This window comes from Mastacembelus armatus, chromosome 24 (genome assembly GCF_900324485.2).
Source record: "Mastacembelus armatus chromosome 24, fMasArm1.2, whole genome shotgun sequence".
Classification (NCBI taxonomy): Eukaryota; Metazoa; Chordata; class Actinopteri; order Synbranchiformes; family Mastacembelidae; genus Mastacembelus; species Mastacembelus armatus.
The window spans coordinates 1,005,870-1,031,590 of record NC_046656.1 but is presented as its reverse complement, the minus strand read 5'-3'; the positions used below and the strand labels follow the sequence as shown (position 1 = coordinate 1,031,590).

General features: G+C 40.1%; 1 protein-coding gene across 2 annotated transcripts in view; it reads right to left on the bottom strand.

Annotated features, from left to right (window-relative positions):
- gopc (golgi-associated PDZ and coiled-coil motif containing) overlaps positions 1-25,166 on the bottom strand; it is a 45,872-nt gene extending 20,706 nt beyond the window's left edge. The window contains exons 1-3 of one of the 2 annotated variants that reach the window (XM_026318186.1): positions 24,486-25,166; positions 9,772-9,936; positions 9,081-9,104 (exon numbers count right to left, since the gene is read on the bottom strand). In XM_026318186.1, the coding sequence (XP_026173971.1) occupies positions 9,081-9,104; positions 9,772-9,936; positions 24,486-24,746 (450 nt within the window). In that variant the 5' untranslated portion in view covers positions 24,747-25,166. The remainder of the gene's footprint in view (positions 1-9,080; positions 9,105-9,771; positions 9,937-24,485) is intronic. The other variant, XM_026318187.2, reaches the window with a different exon arrangement.
- Positions 25,167-25,721: the final 555 nt, after the last annotated feature.

Here is a 25,721-nt window from a genome sequence, read left to right as displayed (position 1 = left end):
AACTTGGAGGCGTTGTTTGGTCGGCAGTCAAAATCAGAATGAGTGGCAGTAGTCGGCTATCTGTTTTATATAACACAGACGGTGTGAGTTAGTCTGCAGTTGGGTGCGGTTTAACTTACAATTGAGTGGGAACGGATCTGATTGGGCAGGGATGAGTGGGTGTTAATGAGGAGGTAATTAACGGTGGTCAATGAGCGTAATGAATTAGGTGCTAAACGGGACCGTCGGGAATGGATCATGATGGACCAAAGTCACTTCATTCCCGTCCTCGTGGGAACATCCAAAATTTCTAGGTCAGGAGTAGAGATTGGTCTGTGGAATGTGGGTAATAAGTAAATGAACAAAAATCTTATTGCCAAATACAGTAATACTTAAAACCAGCCAAATGTTACTAAAACATAAATTTAAATATATAAAACACACACATTATGGAGTTTCAGATATTTTTACAAGAAAAAGAGATTTCAAAAGAATTCCCAGTAAAAAGCAAGATTAAATGAGGTTAGATTAGGTCCTAGTTACATTTATCTCCATTTAGTAGACCTACCAATAAACGCAATAATTCTACGTTACTGGCTTAAAGTTGTTAATGGTGTCACTAACTTTGTGCTCTCTCCCTCTCTCTGTGTACCTTCTGTAGGTGTCCCTGGTCCTGGAGCTGTATATCGCTGATGTGCAGTTACTGGCCCCACTAACCTGCAGTGTCTAGTGGTATCTAGCCTTGGATTTACCACTACATTTAACCCTCTGGGGTCTGAGGGGGTTTTGGGGGGCCTGGACAAATTTTGACGTCCTGACATTTGTGCTTTTTTCAGTGTCTTTTAAACATATGTAGTAGCTTGAGAGTTGCTAATTCTCAGAGGAAGCACTTTGTGCTTTTTAAACATATTAATGTCTAAAGTCTAATAACACTGTAATCAGCACAAAATTGGCTACAATAATATGTGAGCAGCAAGTTTATACATTATTGTGTTTTTGAGAAAAAAGTGGTTATGCATGGTTAGTGAAAAACTATAATTTTTTACTCACTGAAATAAGACATACATAAAACACAAACAGAACATTGGTTCACAAGACTTTGGAGACCTGCATGTTGTAGGCTAAAGTGTTTACTTCAGAGTGCTGTGAATGTCATCTTGTTCACACATTCACAGTAAACAATACACTGATTTAAATTTTCTAAGACACTTTTTGTCCAGAAAGGCCATATGCAAGAGGGTGTGTCTGAGGATGAATAGTCATGTGATTTACCTGAGAACACAAAAGACGCACTGAACGACCAGACAAAGACGCGCATAATGAGCCTTTCAGTCAATGTAGATGGGACGGATTAGTGCAGCACAATACAAAACAATGAGGAGCCAAACGATCCTCATTTGAGTTAAAATCAGTGTTTTTACTGTGGGAATGCAGACACACTCTGTGACTAGTATTGCAGTATAGTGTAATCCTATATGTTTAGACACGCGACAGGGTCACCGCTCTTCACTATGTCTTCACTATGAGGGAAGGTAAAGGGAATAACAACTCCATATATGGTAATGGTCCGAATTCCTTTTGTGGAAAAGTACTGCCATGTAGGGTGGTGACCAAGTTACAAGGTCTATACATTCTACAGATTTCGCCTAGAGCTCAGATCTCTCCGTGTGTCCCATGAGGGTTGATCTCCAGAGCGCTCTGTATAGTTTGAATAAAACCTATAATCAGCTGAACCACCCCAGCCGCCTCTGTGTACTTCCTCATCAACGGACCTGTGTAAAACGTGAGTATTCAACAATTTGGTGGCCCGTACGGGGATGAGGAAAATTGGATTGACTGCCTGAAGAACGCATTGACAATATACAGTGGGTACGGAAAGTATTCAGACCCCTTTAAATTTTTCACTCTTTGTGTCATTGCAGCCATTTGCCAAAATCAAAAAAGTTCATTTTATTTCTCATTAATGTACACTCAGCACCCCATCTTGACAGAAAAAAACAGAAATGTAGAAATTTTTTACAAAAGAAAAACTAAAATATCACACCCTGTGCTCAGTATTGAGTAGAAGCACCCTTTTGAGCTAGTACAGCCATGAGTCTTCTTGGGAATGATGCAACAACTTTTTCACACCTGGATTTGGGGATCCTCTGCCATTCTTCCTTGCAGATCCTCTCCAGTTCTGTCAGGTTGGATGGTGAACGTTGGTGGACAGCCATTTTCAGGTCTCTCCTGAGATGCTCAATTGGGTTTAGGTCAGGGCTCTGGCTGGGCCAGTCAAGAACGGTCACAGAGTTGTTCCGAAGCCACTCCTTTGTTATTTTAGCTGTGTGCTTAGGGTCATTGTCCTGTTGAAAGGTGAACCTTTGGCCCAGTCTGAGGTCCTGAGCACTCTGGAAGAGGTTTTCTTCCAGGATATCTGTGTACTTGGCCGCATTCATCTTTCCTTCAATTGCAACCAGTCGTCCTGTCCCTGCAGCTGAAAAACGCCCCCACAACATGATGCTCCCATCACCATGTTTCACTGTAGGGATTGTATTGGGCAGGTGATGAGCAGTGCCTGGTTTTCTCCACACATACCGCTTACAATTAACTCCAAAAAGTTCAATCTTGGTCTCATCAGACCAGAGAATCTTATTTCTCATAGTCTGGGAGTCCTTCATGTGTTTTTTGGCGAACTCTGTGCGGGCTTTCATGTGTCTTGCACTGAGGAGAGGCTTCCATCGGGCCACTCTGCCATAATGCCCCAACTGGTGGAGGGCTGCAGTGATAGTTGACTTTGTGGAACTTTCTCCCATCTCCTTACTGCATCTCTGGAGCTCAGCCACAGTGATCTTTGGGTTCTTCTTTACCTCTCACCAAGGCTCCTCTCCCACGATTGCTCAGTTTGGCTGTACGGCCAGGTCTAGGAAGAGTTCTGGTCGTCTCAAACTTTTTCCATTTGAGGATTATAGAGGCCACTGTGCTCTTAGGAACCTTGAGTGCTGCAGAAATTCTTTTGTAACCTTGGCCAGATCTGTGCCTTTCCACAATTCTGTCTCTAAGCTCCTTGGGCAGTTCCTTCGACCTCATGATTCTCATTTGCTCTGACATGCACTGTGAGCTGTAAGGTCTTATATAGACAGGTGTGTGCCTTTCCTAATCAAGTCCAATCAGTTTAATTAAACACAGCTGGACTCCAATGAAGGAGCAGAACCATCTCAAGGAGGATCAGAAGAAATGGACAGCATGTGAGTTAAATATGAGTGTCACTGCAAAGGGTCTGAATACTTATGACCATGTGATATTTCAGTTTTTCTTTTTTAATAAATTTGCCAAAATTTCTACATTTCTGTTTTTTTCTGTCAAGATGGGGTGCTGAGTGTACATTGAACTTTTTTGATTTTGGCAAATGGCTGCAATGACACAAAGAGTGAAAAATTTAAAAGGGGTCTGAATACTTTCCGTACCCACTGTATGTATAATGTTCTCTCGTTAACTAAGTTCTCTCTCTTTCTCCGTCTCACTTTACAGTTTCTCTCCCTTTGTTTTCTACATGTATCGCTCTCTTTCTTTTTCTTTGTACTGTCTTTTCATGCAGTGTTGCCAACTCATCAGTAAGGAAAGTAGCTATTGGCTGTCCTAAAAGTCGCTAGAAGTCGCTGAATGATGTCATCGCGTAATTTGCATAATGTTCATGGCACATGCTGTAATTGTGATGGACGCTTTTGCCAACTTCAGAAATGGAAAGTAAGAGACAATTGTGATTCCTTATAAGAAATAAGGGACAGAATAAGGGACACTCAAAATATTTGTACTGTGCTATATAATGTAGCATGACGGCCTGCAGTTAATAAGTTCTCAGAAATTAATACATTTGCCTTGCTGTAAATGACTGAGGCTGTTTGAGTCAAATGCAGTGATTTATTTTAGACAAAGAACCTTTTACTTTTTTTTAAATTTTATTTTATTTTTTATTATGCCATGCATCAGTACAGATCATGCACATACATGATCGCACGCGCGATTCATTTGCAGTCGGGACGCGGAGGCGTGAACATTTCCTGCTGTGACTGCAGCTGGGAGGGAGGGACTGCTGCGAGAGGACTGGGCCGCCTGTGAAGGCTTTGGGACGGGGGAGGGGCCCGCGGCTGCAGCTGATTTGCCGTCTTGCTGCGGCAAATTGAAAAGTGTAAGAACGGTGCAGTACAGACACATCCTAGTCTCCAAAAGTCTCCAGTAACACCAGAAAAACTCACCAGATTTGTCGCTAGTCGCTTTTTTAAAAAAATGTGTCACTAGAGGAGTCTGAATACTCGCTAAATATAGTGACAAAGTCGCTAAGTTGGCAACGCTGTTTTCATGTGTAACTTGCCTCTGGCGCTGTTTACACTGTAGAGTCGTAATGTTTACCACCTGGGATGCACAGACTTGATTGGCTGAGTGGTATTACGTGGAATGGCTCAACTCGCATGCAATTGGTCTGTGCGTTTCTACTACTGTAAAGTTTAAAAAAGCTGCGCCAGTGGAAATAGAAGCGCCCCGTTAGGTTTTAAATCACAATCTTCTGTTTTGGCTGTAGGTCCGGGTCCATATGGGGCGGCTTCTGGGTCCGCACCCGGACCGCGGTCCGCCTGTTAGTGACCTATGGTATAGAGGATCTGGATGATTTGTTGAGCCAGCAGAGTTGCTTTCCCTAGAGGTGTTAGACCAACTCCTCTTGCTAAATTTGCTAGCTACAGGACAAGTCAGGGGGTGGGGGGCAAAAAGGTATAGGGATAGATATAGATACAAGAGAGATAAAGACATAACAGAAAACAACAACTGCAGTGATGCATATACAGTATAAACAATAATGCTTATACAATATCTGCAATGCAATGTGAACCAAAGTCACCTATAACAATGCATTACTATTGTCAGTGATAAGGCAATACAATATTGTTAAGAGTAACATTAACAATGTTGCTCATAAGGGTATTCCTGGGTCTCAAGTGCCTTGAGGTGTGATTCAAGAGATGTGCCTTGTATTGTGATTTGGCACTATACAAATAAAACTGAATTGAATTGAATTAATAACTATAATTATATTGTTAATAATGCAATTTACAGTGTCAGCAACGACACACAGAGATGACAACTACCATATAAAGTGTGAATAGATGAATTTGTGCATAAGTATATATGTATGTGAGTTTGTGAGTGCGAGTGTGCGTGTGTATGTGCAAACTTGTTACTTGTTGGTTGGTACCTTGGTGATTTTTTTTTTTTTTTCCATCTTGGAGGAGCTCAGGTATTACTTAATTACTATCAATGACATAACCAAAAGTAATTTTTCTTTTTCTTAAAAGAGCACAGTTATCCAAGCCACTGCCCTGCTTGTTATCTAACTATTCCTGCCCTATCCACTGCTGATTATCTTGATCAGGTGTATTCAGTCAATCAGAAGCTGGAAGGGCATTCATTAATTAGGATAACAAGACTTTTTTTTTTTTTTTTAGTAAAAAACTGCCAGGAGGTAGATGGATGTCCCAAGTGGTTGGTGGAAATTCCCCAGATTTTGTATAAAACCCTTGAGATTTTGAGTGTTGGGGCTGACTTTCTGAGGTGCCTCGGTACTCTCTGTCAGTTTAGAGCTAAAGTTTGAGGTGCAAGATTGTCTTTGAAAATAGGGGCCCAATCTAATTAAGACAAAGCTGTCATGTGAGTGACTTGATATCAATTTTGCTCATTATAAATTTAAATTTGTGTATTAATCCTTATTTTCTGCTGATTGTTTGAACCTTATTTTTATACCATTTTGATTTTATATTTTTTCATTACCCTTTTTCTTATTTTGTGAAACCTGAATACTCCTTTCTGAGAAAATAAATGGAGTGTTGAGCTACTTAATCTCAGGTCTTTTACGAGGAACATTTCCTCTGTGCTCCTCTTATCTCTGACACAAGGATATGGCTGAATGTTATTAAACGCAATGGGTTGCCTGAATAAGGTCTCAGTTTTGACCCTTCTGAGACCATTTGGCTGCATCTGAAGAATTTGGAATACTCTGTCTGCTGGATTATGATATTTTAATAGATTTTGTTGTTTACAAGGAGGTGGCAAAAGGGGTGCATGTCAGTGCTTGCTAGGTTCTATGGGGATTTGTGTAGGGTGTTCAACTAGAAAGAACTAAAAAGTGTCAACATAAATACTCACCGGCTGAATAATAAATAAAATAAAATTATATTCATGTCAGAAAGGAATAAAAAGGTAGATGTTAAATAATATTAAAAGGGGAAACTAGTCTCATGTAGGAGTGATATAAAATGAAAATTATTACACTGTTTTCATTCGAAGCCAGTTAGACTAGGTTAATAATCTTTAAGTCTCATGCCACACTGGGGAAAGTAAAATAATTAACCTCTGGAAAATTTATCTGAAATAAAATTACACCATCTTGTAAACAGAGATTATGTGTCTTCCAATCTAAAACACCCTACACACAGGTCTACAAGTGAATAGAAGCAGAGGACACTAGACACTGAGGAGTAGCAGATTTATGAAAATTTCCCCAACCGCATGTAATCCCTTGACCGTGCTACACCCTCATGGAAATGCATCTTCTGTCTTCATCGTTCCTTTTTACAATACCGGGAGTGTGTTCACTTGCACATTGAAAGTGCTTTGTTTGCAAAGAGCACACAAAGGAAGAACACCTGGGACTAGGAAAAACTACAGCCTAAAACTTCCAACAGAAGAGGAATATTGTAACCTATGGGTTATGTTGGGGTTATACGGACAAAAGTTCAAATTGTTGCCATTGTGGAATTAGATCTGAAGATAGGATGTTTATGTGAGAGGTCTGTTTCTCCAGCTGACCTCCATAACCTTATGACCCATGATGAACTGAAGTTTTATTGCACCCAAGTATCCTGTGTCTGGTTTTGTTCCCCACTATATAAATAAAGGACTGCTAAGTGAAAAGAGTGAGAGAAGGGTGAAAGTCGCATGGGGAGAGAAGAAAGTCTCTTCTCTCCGTTTGCAACTGAGGCGTTTTTCACTTGCAGACAGATACTCGGTACAAAGTTGTCGTGTGTTTCATTGCCTTCAGGAAAAGAACCATGTCAGTGTAGCGTAAACCTGACAGGTTACATCATAGAAGACACAGTAAAACTAATAAAGTATTAAAAAAATAAACTCTTTGAAAAAACTGAGTTCAGCTGGATTGATACAATAAATGATGGATTGTGGTTTATCTGTGTTCACTGGATGTACTTCTCTATTTTGGTCAAATTTTGTGGAATACTGTGTTCAGAATTAGAGATTTCTGGATTTATGCTAAAAATCTGTACAGGTTCAGTGTTTTTAAACACAGAAAACCGATCAGGAATCTATAAAAGGGAATTGATAAAAAAAAAGAACCAATGAGCAATGAGAACCAATGACATCAGTATCAGTAAAATCTTATCAAGTCTTGTCACTTCTATTGAACATTTACATTTGCATGCAACTTTGAGGACTTTCGCAGGACATGCATGAAAATCAGTCACAAGGGAGGGGCAGAATTACATAGCACATAAATAGTTTATGTATTTGTGTATGGATTTATATGTAGTAATATGCAAAGAAAAATGCCTGTATTTTTTGTGGTTCTCATGCATATTAAGAAAAAAAAAAACATTTACATTAAGGAGTTTAACCCTCTGGGGTCTAAGGGTGTTTTGGGGCCCTGGACAAGTTTTTGACATGCCCTGACATTTGTGCTTCTTTCGGTTGCTTTGAAAAACAATGGTTAAAGACTGATAACACTGTAATCAGCACAAACTGGGCTACAATATGTGAGCAGCAAGTTTATACACGATTGTGTTTTTGAGAAGGCCATAAAACACATACAGAACATTGGTTCACAAGACTTTTAAGAACTGCATCTTGTAGCCTAAAGTGTTTGCTTCAATATGTTGTGAAAATCATCTTGTTCACTCATTCACAGAAAACAATACACCGATTTAAATTTTCTAAGACACTTTTTGTTTAGGAAAGACATATGCAGGAAGGTGTGTCTGATCATGAATAGTCATGTGATTTACGTGAGAAGACAAAGACCTGCACAAAGATCCTTTCAGGCAGGAATGCACCTGAGAGGGAATTGGCGCTAATCTTACTTTCATATGGATTAAATAAAAACAGATGATTTGTTTGCGACTTGAATTGTTTCATTTAAAAGAACACATTTCAAGCTTTCTAGCCATATATTTATTTTTATGAGGCAAGTATTCGCTGAGATTCTAGTGAATCTGTCTGTGAAGAGAGATGACAGAGTAGACAGAGAGCGCACCCTGTCTGCTTTCTTTATTTTGCAAAAGCACAGCATTTTGTTGTTATGGGTGTATACAAACAAAAGTAGACCCTTTACAGACTGGAATGATATATTGCTCTTATCTGTATGATCAAAACTGATGGAGTAATTTAAGTTAGGCATTATCAGGAGAAGCCACAAAACGTGCCGGCGCATTTGTCGACCCCTGAGGGTTAAGGAAAATCAAACGCAATAGTTTGTTGTTCTGATTCAAGAATTTGAAATATCAGTACATTTTCAGGACTCTTTTTATTTACAATATAACTATTTTAATAATTTTTAGAATTTTTTATAATATAGAAAAACAATGAGAAATACAAATTTCAGCATATGCATACAGTAAGCACTGTAAGTCAATGGTATCTGGATTTATTGTTTTATAAAACTTCCCCCTGCAATTCCCCTGCACGGAAACATCCAGTGATACACAAAGAATTTCTATTATGTGCTAAATTTATTGTTTTTTCCATTTTACTGTAATTTAATAATTCTGTACCAGTCCTCCCTATTTGCTGGTTTTGTTTTATGTTTATGTTTTTATTTCATGTCTATCTACAAAGTATCTGTGCTTAATTCCAACAAGCACTTGCATGTATGTGTACCTAATATGCTCTGGAAAACATTCACATGCATGCAGTCTTACTTAAAACATGTCACACAAGTATTTGTCTGACCCACTGGACAGCTGAATGTCAAATGGCATTAATAGTAGAAAGACTGCTATGATACGACTGTTCTACTTGTGTTTTCAACATTTTCTGAAAAACATATGCATATGCAAACTTACCATCTGTTCCATTGTTGGTACAGGCTTTACAAGAAAAGAGGCAGAGAAACAAAAGAGATAAGAGATTAGAGAAATTTTAATTTAGAAACAAAAGAGACTGTAAGCATACAGGTTGCAGATGTACTGTAGATGTACGGGGGTGGTGTGAGAGTAGTAGTAACCAAAGGGATTGGAAGCAATGGGAAAGCAAGAGTAAGGAGCACCAAAGCAAAAGCAGCTTACACTGGCCCCATTAATGGTCAGTTCATGAACACCACTGCAAAGTGAAATGTAGTTTTAGACTTTATATATCTCTTTCTTACTTACATGAAACTTCTTTAAATGTGTGTTAAGCTATACAGTTATATTAGTTAATGTTTGCTTTTAATGAGCAAAGAAATAATTCTCATAATTCTACTAATTTTCCATGGACATTCTTTTAAATTCATTTGTAGTATCTGCGTGACATAGTCTTAAGGAAGGAAACATACAAATTTTGTTCAAAATAATTGTTGACGGGATAAACTGAAGGTGTAATCAAATGATTCCCCTTGTCCTGGACTTTGCTGACAAATAAGCTCAGACCTTTGATAGGTCGTACCTTTCTGAAAGTAGCTGTTTTCAGTATCTCTATCGTCTTTTATCAAAAAAGGAAAATAATATTGTAGTTTCATTGCAAATCTTGGGGACACCATCTCCTCCTCCAACGTACCAGTCTTTCTTTGATGGTGCCTGAGTCCTCAGCCTGGCCTTGTTTAGCATGAAGCTGGAGCTGAAGAGCATGAAGCTGCAGGAGCTGATCATGGAGCTCCCTTTCTACCACTGCCCGCTCACCCTTAGCCTCAGTCAGTTCGGAACGTAGGTCCACCAGCTGAGCCTGGAGTTTAGGGGTGGATGAAAGGAGTAAAAGAAGATTGTAAGAAGCAGGTTAATAGGTACAATACCAAAAATCAACAGTGCATTTAAAAAAAAGTGGACAATGTCAAATCTTTCACTAACAGCAGGATTGTGTTAGGTTATATAGAGGCTGGAAAGGAAGTGGCACTCTACAAATTTAGAGGAATTGTATCTAGCCTGGAAAAACAGTCTATTAACATATAAAAAAGCTCTCCGTAAAGCCAGAACTGCATATTATTCATCACTAATAGAGGAAAATAAGAACAATCCCAGGTTTCTTTTCAGCACTGTAGCCAGGCTGACAAAAAGTCACAGCTCTGTTGAGCCCAGTGATAATAATAATAATACATTTTATTTATAATGCACTTTATATTTGAAGCCAATCTCAACGTGCTAAGTGTTCCCTTAGCTCTCAGCAGTGATGACTTCAAATAAAATCACGTATTAGAGATAAAATTCAGCAGATGCTTCCTATATCTACAATAAATGAATCTTCTACTACAGTAGCTCTTGAATCATCTGTAAGACTTCAGTTATGTTTAGACTGCTTCTCTCCCATCGATCTCTCTGAATTTACATCAGTAGTTGCTTCATCGAAATCATCAACGTGTCTCTTAGACCCCATTCCAACTAGACCGCTTAATACCTACCCTGCCACTAATTAACTCACCTTAATTAGACTTGGTAAATTTATCTCTAGTATCAGGCTACGTACCACAGGCCTTTAAGACTGCAGTAATCAAACCCTTACTCAAAAAGCCTAGTCTTGATCCAGGAGTCTTGGCTAATTATAGACCAATATCCAACCTACCATTTATTTCTAAAATCCTTGAAAAAGCTTTCGCTAAGCAGCTATCAGACCACTTACACAGGAACGAACTATTTGAAGATTTTCAATTAGGATTTAGAGCACATCATAGTACAGAAACTGCACTTTAAAAGTCACCAACGATCTTCTCTTAGCCTCAGATTTCTATACTTGTCCTCCTAGACCTTAGTGCTGCGTTCGACACTACTGACCACAACATCTTATTACAGAAACTGAAGCATGTGACTGGTATCAGAGGAACAGCATTAAAATGGTTCAAATACAATTTATCAGACAGATTCCAATTTGTTCATGTCCACGATGAACCTTCCACGCGCACAAAAGTTAGTTATGGAGATTCTGTGCTAGGACCGATTCTGTTCACCTTGTACATGCTTCCTTTAGGCAATGTCATTAGGAAGTACTCTTAATTACAACTGCTATGCAGATGACACTCAGCTGTATCTATTGATGAAACCTGTTAACACAAACCAGTTAACCAGACTTCAAGCCTGTCTAACTGATATCAAGGCCTGGATGACCAGTAACTTTCTACTTTTAAATTCAGAGAAAACAGAAGTTATTGTATTTGGGCCTAAAAACCTCAGAAATAGCTTTTTCTCACATGTATATTCCACCATTGAATGTCACTAACTTTGTGCTCACCCTCTCCCCTAGTTTGTGCTCTCTCCCGCTCTCTCTCTGTACCTTCTGCAGGTGTCCCTAGTCCTGTAGTTGTATACTGCTGATGTGCAGTTACTGGTCCCACCAAACCTGCAGTATCTATTTATTGTTTATTGTTGCTGTTCTTTTCTCTCTCCTCTATCCACTTCACCTCAGCCGTTTGAGGAAGACCCAAACTGTGCCGGAGGTTTTTTCTTCCGTTAATGGGAGTTTTTCCTCTCCACTGTCGCCAAGTGCTTGCTCATAAAGGATTTCATATTTTTGATATTTTTTTGTTTATTTGTAAAGTGCCTTGAGATGATTTGTATTGTGATTTGGCGCTATACAAATAAATTGAATAGAATTGAATAACCCAAGAAGATTTTATATGTATGTCGCTAACTGGGTCACGTGAATCAGAGCATCCACACACCCCAACCAATGGCAGCATGTCCCAGCTGAGCTAACTCCAGCTGATCAAGCCACGAGATCTACTCCAGCAGCCGAGCTTCAAAACAGTAACTTGTTTTCAGGCCCAGCCTTCCTGTATTCCGACAAACTGGCAGTGTCGCACAAATCCAGTCCTTTCACACTGATTGAACCTGAAACTGATAGAGGTACGTCCAGACGTTACTGCACTGGTAACTGCAGCATCACCTCAGCTGGGCTCTCAGCGCTTCTGGAGGTATTCAAGTTGGACTACACTTTGTCAAGCCATAGCCAGACTCATTCATGTCATTTTTCAAACAAGAGATTAGTAATCAAAAAGGATGGAAAGGTTTCACTGAAACACCCAGTATCAGAGAACTGGCATAAGCCAATATTGTTATCACTCAAGATGTTCGCCACAAAACTTTCAAAGAGACATTCAAAAACATTAAAGGAGGAAAACAGACACAAAACATAAAAACATGACACTGTTGGAAAAGAAAAAAAACTCAATCCGATCGTTGACAAAGATGGCCTCCTACGAGTTGGTGGGTGTCTCTCTTCTGCTGACTTCACAGAAAACAAAATGCATCTTCTGATTATTCTATCTGCAAACCACATTGCCACATTACTTGTTAGACACTTCCATAAACAAGTGGCTCATCAAGGACGACATATTACTGAAGGAGCTGTCCGTGGTGCCAGATACTGAATAGTTAGTGGTAAGTGTCTTGTGTCCTCAATCATTTTAAGCGTCTTACCTGTCGCAAACTGTGAGGCAAGATAGACAGTCAGAAAACGGCAGACTTGCCTGCAGACAGAGTCACTCCTGAACCTCCTTTCACTGGTGTTGGTCTAGATGTTTTTGGGGCCATGGTCTACAGTTACACATCAAACAAGACGAGAAACTCTGTCTGCATTTCTTACGTAACTCCAGTGTGGCAACTTGGCGAAAATGTGTACGGGAGGGCATGTGCCACTTATCCATACATGCAGGCTTGGTTACCATACTGAGGGGCATCATATCTTTCACTATGAACTCTGTTATTGCCTGATCTTTCACAAGCAGTTGTGAATCAAGTCCACTACTGTACTGACCAAGCTAGTGAAGTGGTTAGCACACAAAAGTTTTTGCCCACCTTTTCAGAAAGTTCACCATCAAAAATAAAGTTCAGCCATTTAGACTTTGCGGAGTCCAATGGTCGATGTCGTACTAACGACTACAGTGATGTGTTAATATCCACTCCCCAGTGTACACAATATCATTAATTCTTTCACTCTTCTAAAAACCAGATCTGGTTCTTTTCCCTTTCTGCACAATGGTTTACTCCTGGTCTGCGAACAATGAAAGCTAAAGGATGACAACTTGAGCAACTTTACAGGAAAATTGGCCTCGTTCACTCAGACATGTAAAAAAATCACATATCACACTATAAAGACTGCATTGCAAAAGCCAAATCCAACTGTTATTCTTCCATAACCTGTACTGTTGAGGTGGAATTAAAGTGATGAGGTGTGCTTTCTTTACATCTTCAGGATATTAAGAAGAGGATATTAAGTTGAATGCTGAATAAAAATGTACTGATAGAAAAGACGAAAAGATTAAACTGATTGGTTATTGCAGTTAAAAGTTCCTATCAAATTGAATTGAGTCTAAGTTCAAGTTTAAAATATACTGGAAACTTTTTACCGCTCTGTGCAAGCCACACAAGGTAACAGTGTACATAGCTTGCATGCACATTGAGCGGATGTCAGGTGGCGAATTGCATAAAGAAACTGTCATCAAGATTATACGTATAAAAACTAGTATGAACCAGTCCAAGTGGGGGATTTTGGCAGTGTTCACAGTGGGGAAACCCACCCAAAAAGACTTATTTAAAAGGTCATTCTCCGGTCACTCAGCCCCCCCACAATGTTCCAAATTTACCACAACTAGTCTCAATCGTTTGTGCTTCATTTGTGCTGGTTTGTGCTGTAAAAATTTTCGTTTGTGCTGTTTTGGTTTTTTAGATATAAAAGATTTATTTAAAGGTCATTCTCCGGTCACTCAGCCCCCCCACATGCTGCAAATTTACCACAACTAGTCTCAATTGTTTGTGCTCCGTTTGTGCTGTAAAAATTTTCGCTTGTGCTGCTTCGGTTTTTAAAATATTAGACATTATATTTTTGGTGATGACGTCATCAGCCCCCCTACATGCTCCAAACTCACCCAAAATAGTCTCAATCGTTTGTGCCCACAAACCAGCACAAACGAAGCACAAACGATTGAGACTAGTTGTGGTAAATTTGGAGCATGTGGGGGGGCTGAGTGACCGGAGAATGACCTTTAAATAAATCTTCTATATCTAAAAAAACCAAAACCACACAAACGAAAATTTTTACAGCACAAACGGAGCACAAACGATTGAGACTATTTTTGCGAAATTTTGCGTTGGGTGGGGGGCCAACTTCACGGAGGTTCTCTGAAGCACTCGAATTTAGTTACCTTGTTTTGAAAGCCTAAACCAAATATACTGTGATTGATTAAAACAGAGTGTTAAACTCTTAATACTTGTTTTTTTTCTTCTGACAAGAGAGCCAAAAAGCTACACAAGGACCAGGGTCTCCTCAAAAGAAGACTCAGATGGGCCCCCGAAGGTGAGCTGATGCAATACTCACACCATGGCACGCACACGCACACACACGCACGCACACACACACCTCATATTTTGGATTGAAAATCTCAACGGATCCTTTTCTTTAATTTAAATTTCTAGTTTAAGAGCTGCCTATAAGTATTAGGGTCTTCTAGGAAGGGAGTTTCTGTAGGATTTTTGAGTTGAAGTTACAGACAGGTTTGTGAGGTCCTTTGGCTCCAGTCAGCCGCACAACAGACCTGTAAGAGAGGGTGTGCCACTGAGGAGACAGACACTGGAGAACAATATTCACGCTTAGACTGCTGAGGATAATAGGGGAAGATGTATGTGTTCCTTTTGTCAGATGTATGTCCTGTAAATTTAATGGGCAGAGACCTCATGTGTGCACTAAGGGTTGATGTTAAATGTGAGCCCACAGGCATTAACATAACTTGTGCAACAGCCGGTCTCTATCCCTTCTCTTTGTCACAACCTGCCTGTTATTACTCATGGGATCTCATACAGTTCCCTGACATAGATGAATTATATTCAATGGTGCCACAGATAACACAGGCACCTGCAATCCTACAATATATTTCTCATGTTTCGGCAGAAAACAGAGATATCACATATGAAGAAGCATGGACTACAACTGACAAAGACACACTGGAAATAACCTCAGTATTAATTGGACACAACTGTGCAGCAGCTGTAGTAAGCCTCTCTAAGTCACAATTAGCTGTGTTTACAGAAAGGGGTTTTGTCCCACACATTGCATTGACAAAGCAACCATATCAGTCCTGGGAAGATATAGGTGTGTGGGTTAAAACAGCCCTAGAGGCTACAGACTGGCAGCCAGAGTGTGATGGTAGATTACATTGCAAATCATTGAACATTACATCCTGCTCCTTACATATCCTAGTACCAGTTATACGATCTATTCATAGGTTGTATTCACAGCATAAAGAACCGTTACTCCTTATGCCTCTGACGGCTGATGAGGAAGCATTACTTTCAACAGTACCTAGCAAATTGTGGGCTACAAATAAGTTTGATTTTGGGGAAATAAAAGGTGCAACTCCTGTTGTTGTACAGCCAAAGTCTAATTTTAGGCCTTGTAAAAAACAGTATACACTGAGTCCTGAAGCTGTTGAAGGCATTGCTCCTGTCATTCAGTCACTGATAGATAAAGGTGCTATTGTGGAATGTCCTCAGTCACCCTGCAACACCCCAATCTTGCCTGTAAAGAAACCAAATGGTAGTTGGAGGCCGGTTCAGGACCTCAGAGCCGTGAATGCAGCTGTTCACCAAGTGGCTCCTACAGTACCAAACGTAATAACACTAGTGTCTCAAATTCCGGGGGATACTCGTTGGTATTCTGTTATTGATTTAGCAAATGCATATTTTAGCATTCCTGTTCATCCTGACTCACAGTTCTGGTTTGCATTCACTTTCAATGGTAAACGTTACACATGGACTCGCATGCCCCAAGGGTTTTCTTCAAGTCCTACTCTGTTCACAGTGGCAGTGGCTGAAAACCTCTCACATTGGGAGAGTCCATGTGGTAGCACACTAGTTCAGTATGTTGATGATTTGTTAATATGTTCCCCAACAAAGCTAGCATGCCAAACAGACACAGTGTCTCTACTAAGTTTTCTGGCAGAAAACGGCCACAAGGTTTCAAAAGACAAATTACAACTTGTCTCACAATCTGTGTGCTATCTTGGCCATATTTTAACTCCGGAGGGTCGCAAATTGGGTCCTGAACGCATCCAAGCAATTCTGGATGTACCAAAACCGCAAAATAAAAAACAAATGATGTCATTTTTAGGATTAGCAGGCTATTGCCGTCCATGGATTCGTAACTATGCGGAGATCTCCCAACCCCTTAATGACATCACACATGGGGGAAAACATTTGGCCATGACTGACGATTTGACTTGGACTTTGACTGCAGAGACTGCTTTCACAGAACTAAAACAGGCCTTGGCAAGCACACCCTGTCTAGGACTTCCAGACCACACTAAACCATTTAATTTATTTGTATCTGAACGAAATGGCTTCATGTCTGCTGTCCTCACCCAGCAACATGGTGACAAACAACGACCCATAGGTTATTATTCAAAATATCTTTCTATAACAGAGAGAGGTATGGTACCATGTTTTGAGAGCAGTAGCAGCTACTACTGAAGCTGTCTTAGCTACAACTGATATTGTTGCCATGAGTCCTCTTACAGTACATGTCCCCCATGCAGTCCACTCTCTCATTCTGCAAGCAAAAACAGCTCATCTTACACCAGCTAGACAGATGCACTGGCAGAATATTTTATTAACAATGTCACATGTTACTCTCAAACGCTGCACTGTTCTTAACCCTTCAACCTTGCTCCCTACAGCTGAAGACGGAGACCCTCATTCATGCTTAGAGCTTGTAGAAGCTACAGCTAATCCACGTGATGATTTATTTGACACACCTTTGGTTAATGCTGAAGCTGTATTCTTTGTTGATGGGTCTTCAATGAGGAACCCATCAAATGGGGCACCATGTGTGGCTTATGCAGTCTGTACTGAATATGATATAATTGAAAGTGCTAGATTGCCCTCTCACTTATCAGCTCAGGCTGCAGAGTTGTTTGCCCTAACCAGAGCTTTCATTTTGGGTACCGGAAAACGCATCACAGTCTACACTGACTCTCAATATGCATTTAATGTTTGTCACAACTTCCATGCTTTGTGGAAGAACAGAGGTTTCCTCACCTCAACGGGTAAACCTATTGCTCACAGAATTCTCATTATTAATCTTCTGAATGCCTTATTGCTCCCTACTTCAGTAGCAGTGTGTAAATGCCAGGCCCACACTGGTGCTACTGATCACATCTCGCAGGGGAATGCAACTGCGGATGGAGCAGCTAAGGCAGCAGCAAATTCACCTGTCTCCCCAATTCTACAGATGCCCCTGTCTATTCAGGAAAATGTTTTTTCCCTTGATGATGTCTCCTTATTACAGACAGGAGCTGATGTGGGTGAGCAAACTGCCTGGAAAAGAAAAGGGTGCACACAACTTCCCTCGGGTATCTGGGTTAGCCCTACTGGGCTCCCGGTGCTCCCTAGATCCATATTTCCCTTCTTGGCAAAATTGACTCATGGGCCTGACCATGCGTCAAAAGGGGGGATGGTGGATATTGTAAATAGATTTTGGTATGCACCAGGATTTTCAGTGTTTGCTGAAAATTTTTGTAAAAAATGTGTGATTTGTGCTACTAACAATATAGGTAAAAGTTTAGAAGTAACTATGTCTGCGCATCCAAAACCAGAAGGCCCATTTGAACACTTAATGATGGATTTTATTGAACTCACTCCATGCAATGGCTACAAATATTGCTTAGTAATATTGGATATGTTTTCAAAATGGATTGAGTGTTTTCCATGCAGAAATGCTACTGCTGTTTCAGTGGCAAAGGCATTACTGAAAGAAATCATTCCACGATGGGGACTCCCTTCCAAACTAAGTAGTGATAATGGGTCACATTTTGTAAATAATGTGATACAGAGTCTGTCAGTAAGTCTTCAGATTAATTTGAAGACACACTGTGCATACCATCCATCTAGTGGTGGTGCAGTTGAGAGAGCTAATCAGACACTGAAAACCAAACTTACAAAATTAATGGCTGAAACACAATTGTCATGGGTAAAAGTCTTACCTTTAGCGCTAATGTTTATGAGAGGCCGCCCACATAAAACAACTGGGCTCTCTCCTTATGAGATACTCACTGGACGACCCATGCGAATGACAAATACGCCTTTCCCCCAGAATAAGTTGACTTTAACAGGAATGGATGATGAGATGTTACAATACTGTTGTGCACTTAACCAGACTCTCAAGCTCATTTTCCCTAAGGTAAAAGCTGCCCTTCCTGAGCCTGTGGTAGGACAACTCCATGCCATCCAGCCAGGAGACTGGATAGTGGTTAAAGACCTTAGGAGGAAGCATTGGAACCAGCCCCGTTGGACAGGACCATACCAGGTGCTACTGACAACCCCAACGGCTGTCCGGATTGCAGAGAAGGATACGTGGATTCATGCATCCCACTGTAAACCCTTCCCACAGGGTGCCACCGATGAGACGACGACGAGGAGCTGAGAAGATGCGCGGACTGTGGGTGCTGTTAGCAGTTGTCATCACTGGAGTGATCACCACTGCAGCCATAATTCAGACTGCATTCAGAACAGACAAAACCATGAAAGGAAGAACCAAAGACATGTCATCCAGACTCCCAGAAGATGACATCTTACAGGCAAACAAAGAACTCTTAATAAGACGCAAAAGACAGTTGTTCGAACAGTCCGAGTGGAAACCTTGGGGGTTTGACGCAGAGGAAGTGCTATCTCAACCTGCTGTTCATGTTAATAGTTGGTATTCCTACATTCAGTGGCATAAAAACAACCTCTACGGACCGTTTTCTAACATTCTAGCTATTCAGGGTCCTCCTGAAAGTTGGCATTCTCTTTTTAAATTAGAAACACAGCATTGCCCTTGTTTGGACCCTGTTATTAGTTTAGTACAGTCTTTTACAAAATATACATCTGTAAGCAAACACAGCAGGCAATACTGTAAATATTCCCATCGAATGTGGTATGGTGCAACCGCAGATGCATATGGACATACACAGGAACAGAAATCTATTTATTTATCATGTGTAGATTGGTTTTGTGATCACATGTTGCCTGCACCATTTCCATTGAATTCTACTATAGCTGACCCTGTGGAAGTACCTTTGCAACCCACAAATATTTCACATTCGGTGTGTTTGTGTTCAAATGGCACAGGGCAGTTTATGGGAATATCACAATGTACAAACCCTGTTGCAGGTCTTACAAGTCGAACAATCATGACTGCACATGGGACTGAGCACCAGCCAGCTTCTGGTTCAGTTAATATCACTTTCAAAGATGGACAGACAATATTAGTAAATGATTACCTTCATGCTCCTGCATATATGGGTATACCACCTATTGGAAATTTTTATTGGCTTTGTGGGAACAGAGCATTTCTTTTCCTACCGTCAGGATGGTCAGGGTGTTGCTATTTTGTTAATCTTACAATTGTTAACTTAGCCTTAGTTCCTGTTAATTTAATGCATAGTGTAAACCACATTGAGAAGCGAGAGATAGCAAAATTCTCAACCCTTGAAGCTTTCCATTGGCGTATTTCTTTAGGTGAAAAATGGGGAATTGGGTTGTTACCTTGGTACGGTGTAACATTCTTAGCCGATCACATTGACAATATTACCTATTCAATGTCTGCATTTGCCAATGAGACTATAAAAGGGTTTTATTTACTTCAAGCAAATGACAAATCTCATAGACTAACATTATTAAAACATGAAATGGCTTTAGACTATCTTTTAGCCAAAACTGGAGGCCTGTGTTTAACTTTAAATTTGACAGGAGATGCTTGCGTCACTCTCATTCCTGACAATTCTGATAATATGACAAATGTTATAGCAACATTACAACGGATTCGGGATGCTTTTGGGCCATCCGAATCTTCGGGTTTCAGTTTTAGAAATTGGTTATCAGATAAGTTTGGTCCTTGGGGTGCTGGAATTGTGCAAATTTTAATCCCTGTAGTTATTATGTTCAGTATGCTCCTGTGTTTTTGTACATGTGCACTCACTTGCATGCGGGCCCTGATGTATAAATGGTTAGGAGGAGTACTTGGAGGAGAATACACTTCACTTTATGTTAGCTTACCAACTGAATCGACAAATACTGCTGAAATACAGTTAAATGATTGGGCCCCGGGAAACCCATACACTGACAGTGATCTAGATATAGAAAAACCCTGACTAATGATGTAACATTTTGTTAATGTCTTGTCTTGAATGTGTTGACACTTTGTGTCAAAAGGGGGGAATGTGGGATTTTACGACAGAGCAAATGGTCACTAACTTAAACCAATGTGGGGGTTGAATGTTTGCTTGACCCTTTCATGGTATGTGGTTCTGTCTGTTTTATTGTTTTAGTGTTTTAGGGTAGAAGGTTGTAAATAACTGCCAACAATTTGTTTCTTTGATGGTAAGAAGACTGAAGATAGTACCTGAACAAACATGTGGAGTCTGTTCACGATTAGTCCACCCCTTTCTTGTCAAAATGTATATAAACTGGTCTTTTAACCCAAACGGGAGAGGACTTCTGCAAGGACGTCCTCTCCGGGCCCGTGATTAAACTGAGATGATTCATCACACTTGTGGTTGTTTTCTGAGAATTAGCAACTCTCAAACTTAAAGGAATTTCTACCACATTTCTTGTTGCTGTTCTTTTCTCTCTCCACTCACCCCAACTGGTTGAGGCAGATGGATGCCTGCCCCATTCTGCTGGTTTCTTCTGTTAGAGTTGTTCCTCTCCTCAGTTTCCATATGCTTGCTCGCGAAGGATTTGGTGGATTTCTATGTAAAGGTCCTCGATATAATTTATTGTGATTTAAAATGATACAAATAAACTGAATTGAAAATTGAATTGTTTCGCCACTTCCCAACCTTGTTTGAAGACTAGCAAATTCCTTCCAATAGGAGAAATAAATGTCAGCACAGACTATGGCCAAGTCTTTTGCTCTATTGTCACCAACATAAACACTGAAGCCACTTTCCACAGGCCACATCTTCCAAATGTTCTGACACTATAATGGCATTCATCAGGCTGACAAATGTAGAGAAAATTAACTTTGAAACTTGCCTTTGTTTCACCAACACACTTACAAAAATGGCAACATTTCTTCCGAAGAAGATGAAAACAAGCAGCAAAATCAAGTGCAAACATTATTCTGCTGGCGTTTTGTGTTAGCAGTAGTCTATTAGTGCATTGCGCAGGCTTTGTGTTGAGATTCATAATGTTCACAACACTCCTGACTATTTCCCTTTAGAAGACAGGAAACGTATACTATGCTTGCAATGATATACCGCTTTCAAGCTAAACTGTGTTAAAGAAAATTCATGGTTATCCATGACATCTACATTTGCCAATTGCTGGAATTGAAAAGTCAAAAACTTTACAGAAATTCTCACCTGCATGTGTGGCACTATGGGTGCCGTTTACAGCTTTAATCCCTAACGAAAAATTGTGTGTGGGGGTATTTCTCATAATTAGCAGAATTTCTACAAACCAAGAAATTGATTAATGGAGAAAATAATCAGCAGATTAATCCATTATGAAGATAATTGTAAGTTGCAGTTTGAAAGAACAGACTTGATAGAGCTTTACCTCAACCATCTGTGAGAATAAAATCCTGCTTTTACACATTGATGTATGAAAGGGGCATATCCACATGGGAGTAAAGAGGGGCAGCTGCCCTCCATCCCAGATCATCCCCCACACTGATTTTGTTCCTTTTGTCCAACATTAAGGATGTCAAGGAAGGAAGGAAGTTTATTAATACTAGAATAAATATACTGTAATAATATATTTGTTTGTTATGTTTACGCAGGTTTTATCACCTTCATATGTCTCATCCAGGGGAAGTGTATCTAGGTTGAGTCATGGCAATTGGACTTTCAGTTTTTCTGTTCCCCTCATGTAAAAATTTCTAGATCCACCCCTGATATATGAGCAATAATACAGAACACTCACTGAAGAGTTTTTGGGTTTTTTTTGCATTGAGCATTTTTAGAGTGTGGTATTAGTACTTTAACTTAAGTCAATGACATGAATACTCACCACTGATGATAAATGCAATCTGACATGCTTAGTTATAGAATTTATTAAATGTAAAAATAATTAGTTAGAATACGTCTCACCAATCAGTTTAGTCTTTGCACTTTAACGTTCTACGGCAGCAACAAATAAGCTAAACCAGGACGTTACAGTGAGTACACAAATTTCCTAACTGGGTTTTAGTCTCTGAATGGGATTTGTGGAAAATACCAGAACCACTGGATTCAACCTTTAAACACCACAGAATTTGTGGAAAGCCCTGAACATGGCAGTTCAGAGACATTTTTGATAATCCACCAGGAGAAATGGACAAATTTTAGAGATTTACCCCAAAATACTTAATATGACTGTAATTGCTGCCAAAATACTAAATTCAAAGCTTTAGGGGGCCGCTGGTGGGGTAGCGGTAGCGTGCCGGGGACGCCAGTTCGACTCCCGAGCCAGCTGTCACAAACGACCTCCATGTCTTCTGTTCCTGATTTCCTGTCTCTCCCTGCACTGTCCTATCAATAAAGGCAGAAATGCCTGAAAATTAAAAAAAAATAAAAAATTCAAAGCTTTAATAATATTCTAAACCATAGGTCACTAACAGGCGGACCCAGAAGCCGCCCCATACGGACCCGGACCTACAGCCAAAACAGAAGATTGTGATTTAAAACCTAACGAGGCGCTTCTATTTCTACCGGCGCAGCTTTTATAGACTTTACGGTAGTGGAAACGCACAGACCAATTGCATGCGAGTTGAGCCATCCCACGTGATACCACTCAGCCAATCAAGTCTGTGCATAGCGTGCGGTAAACATTACGACTCTACAGTGTAAACAAAGCTAGAGGCAAGTTACACATGAAGGACACACACAAAAAAAAAGAAAAAAGGCGATACATGTAGAAAACAAAGGGAGAGATACAGGCGAGTGAGACGGAGAAAGAGAGAGAACTTAGTTAATGAGAGAATATTATACATATCTACAGCCATACATATATGTTCAGTTGTATGTTACATGACAATAAATATTGTCAAAAAGTTTTTGAATTTTACTGAATTCATTTGATTTGACAGTCAGGTATTGATTACATGCAGATGTTGATAAAACTACTAGGTTACTTAAATATATATCACACTAACTAGTTAGACATTATGATCTTCCGCACCTTTGCTTCAAGAAATTTTCTCTAACTGGACCTCTTTAAATTTTAGTTGAATACCCCTGTTCTAAACAATCGATTTCAGTTTACACACATATGTGCCAAGAAACCAGGGGTCAAAACTCCATTCTTACAGTTAACAGACAACAGATGCTCTAATGCAACTTCCTGGACCACAGTCACCCTATTACTGCAAGCAAGATTAAGCAAGGGGGCAGTCATGGCCTAAAGGATAGAGAGTCGGACTTGTAAAGTTGCGTGTTCGAGTCTCAGGACTGGCAGGAATTGTCAGTGGGGCGGAGTGAATAGCCTGCACCCTCTCCACCCTCAATACCACGACTGAGGTGAGACCCTTGAGCAAGGCACCAAACACACTGCCCACTCCATGGCATGTGTTCACTGCTGTGTGTGTGCACTTCGGGTGGGTTAAATGGGTTAAAGTGGGAATTTCGAGTATGGGTCACCATACTAAGAATAGTCTTTTTTCAATCCATTTCAAATTTGTCAATTTCATACACGAGAAACCTACCAAAACATCACTTTTTACACTGTTCAATCAGCCAATTGGTACCATTTTTTTAAACAGTGTTTTGAAAGAGCTGTAAAAAGTGGTGCTCTATTGATTGGAATATTAATGCACTAGTAGCCAATTTTAAATATATGAAATTAAATGTTGATATCTTAAACATTTTGTTAATGTCTGCTTTTCACGGCCATTTTGATTTTACGTTTAACTTCCGTTTGTCATAAGACAATATACTGTTTGGTCAAACCATTTCAGATGTATTGGCTGTAAAAATCATTGTTCCAAATGAGAGCAGCGCTTTGTAAGAGCTTTCTGTCATACAGGGCTGCGTAAAAAACACGACTAACGCAAAAAGTGCTTTCAAAATGTCAAATATTCTGAAATATTACAGCGTAAATATTAAAAACTGACTGACTGAACGGAGTTTTAAAAAGTGGCGAGTTTTGATATGGATGGTTTGCTACAAGTCGTATTACTGCAGGCCTATAATCTGTCCACTATATCACAGTGACACGAGTGGTTTAAGATCCACTATCAGTCATCTTTTAACATCATGACTGAGAAACGACCATTAACAACTCACAAGTACCATATGTTCCATGTTAACTGAGTATCATACAAGAGTTACTAACCTCGAGTTTATGGTTGAGTTGGAAAACCGTCTGGGTTTTATGGCACAGCTGAGCAAAACACGAGCTTAGGCTTGTCATCTTCTGGCGACCCTCGTAGGTAAGATCAACTTGATCTGGGTCTATTTCTCCGAGCAGCAGATCCACGTCCACAAAGGCCTTGTCAAACTCTTTCTCCAGCACTTCTAGCCAGCGAAACATCGACATAGCGGAGCCAAGGCCCGGGCTGTGGCCCGCTGGGGAGCATCCGGTCGAAGCGGACATGTCTGAGTTTGTAGCACCACAGTCGTAGCTTCTTAGTTAACTTCGACGACGACAAGATAACGTCGATGACTTCCCTCTCTGCTGACCACTGCGGTACACCGACGATTAGCTTTAACGTTGAAAGAGCTGTGTTTTCTAACTTCACGTTATGTAAACACCAGTCGGACCAGGAAGTCCGACATTAACACTAGCTAAACTACTGAAGCCTGGATGGGGTAACACAACGAAAAGTAGAGTCTGGGGTACTACATACATTTCCTCCTACATTACTCTGAACCTAACCTTCACCCTAATCCAAATCAGCCAACCAAGTCACAAAACCTGACATTCACGTTGAGAATTATTTAGTGCTACTGCTGCTTCTTTCTTCTGCTCTTTCTTCGGTCATTCCGGCATCTCAAGACCCTTCTGGGAGCAATAGAGCCCTCTGCCGGATGTGTTGGTCAGCTCGTCTGCTCATACTGCTTCTTCTGCTGTTCTTTCATCTTAGTGCTTAGGTTTGAGGTTTACATTATGAGTTTGTTGCATTAGCGCCCCCTTCTCTACTGCTGACAATTTACAGATGCTTAGGCATCTATTATAATGGAGTGTGGCTTTATTTATACGGAACCATTTCCCAAACACTCTAAATTAAATTTGTCCTCTTTTTCTTTTTCTCAGCCCCTTCTAAGCAGATTCAGTGTCTCTATTTATTAGAGAAAAAAAGAAAAACGTGACATACTCTTTCTGCTTCCTGACATTGGTCACAGTTGCAAATATGACATTTGTTAGTTTCAGTGTTACATTTAACTTCTAATCTGGAATGCTTATTCTCTCTGGCTTTATATGTTTCACCAAATAAACAGAGCATCCTCAACTTTTGGTTGTATAGAATATGCCCACTCTTCATCCCACTCTTGTTGACAACTATTAATAGTCTATGTCCATGTTAATTTTTAGCCTCTGCCTTTCTAAATGGTCTTGACTACAGTTTCT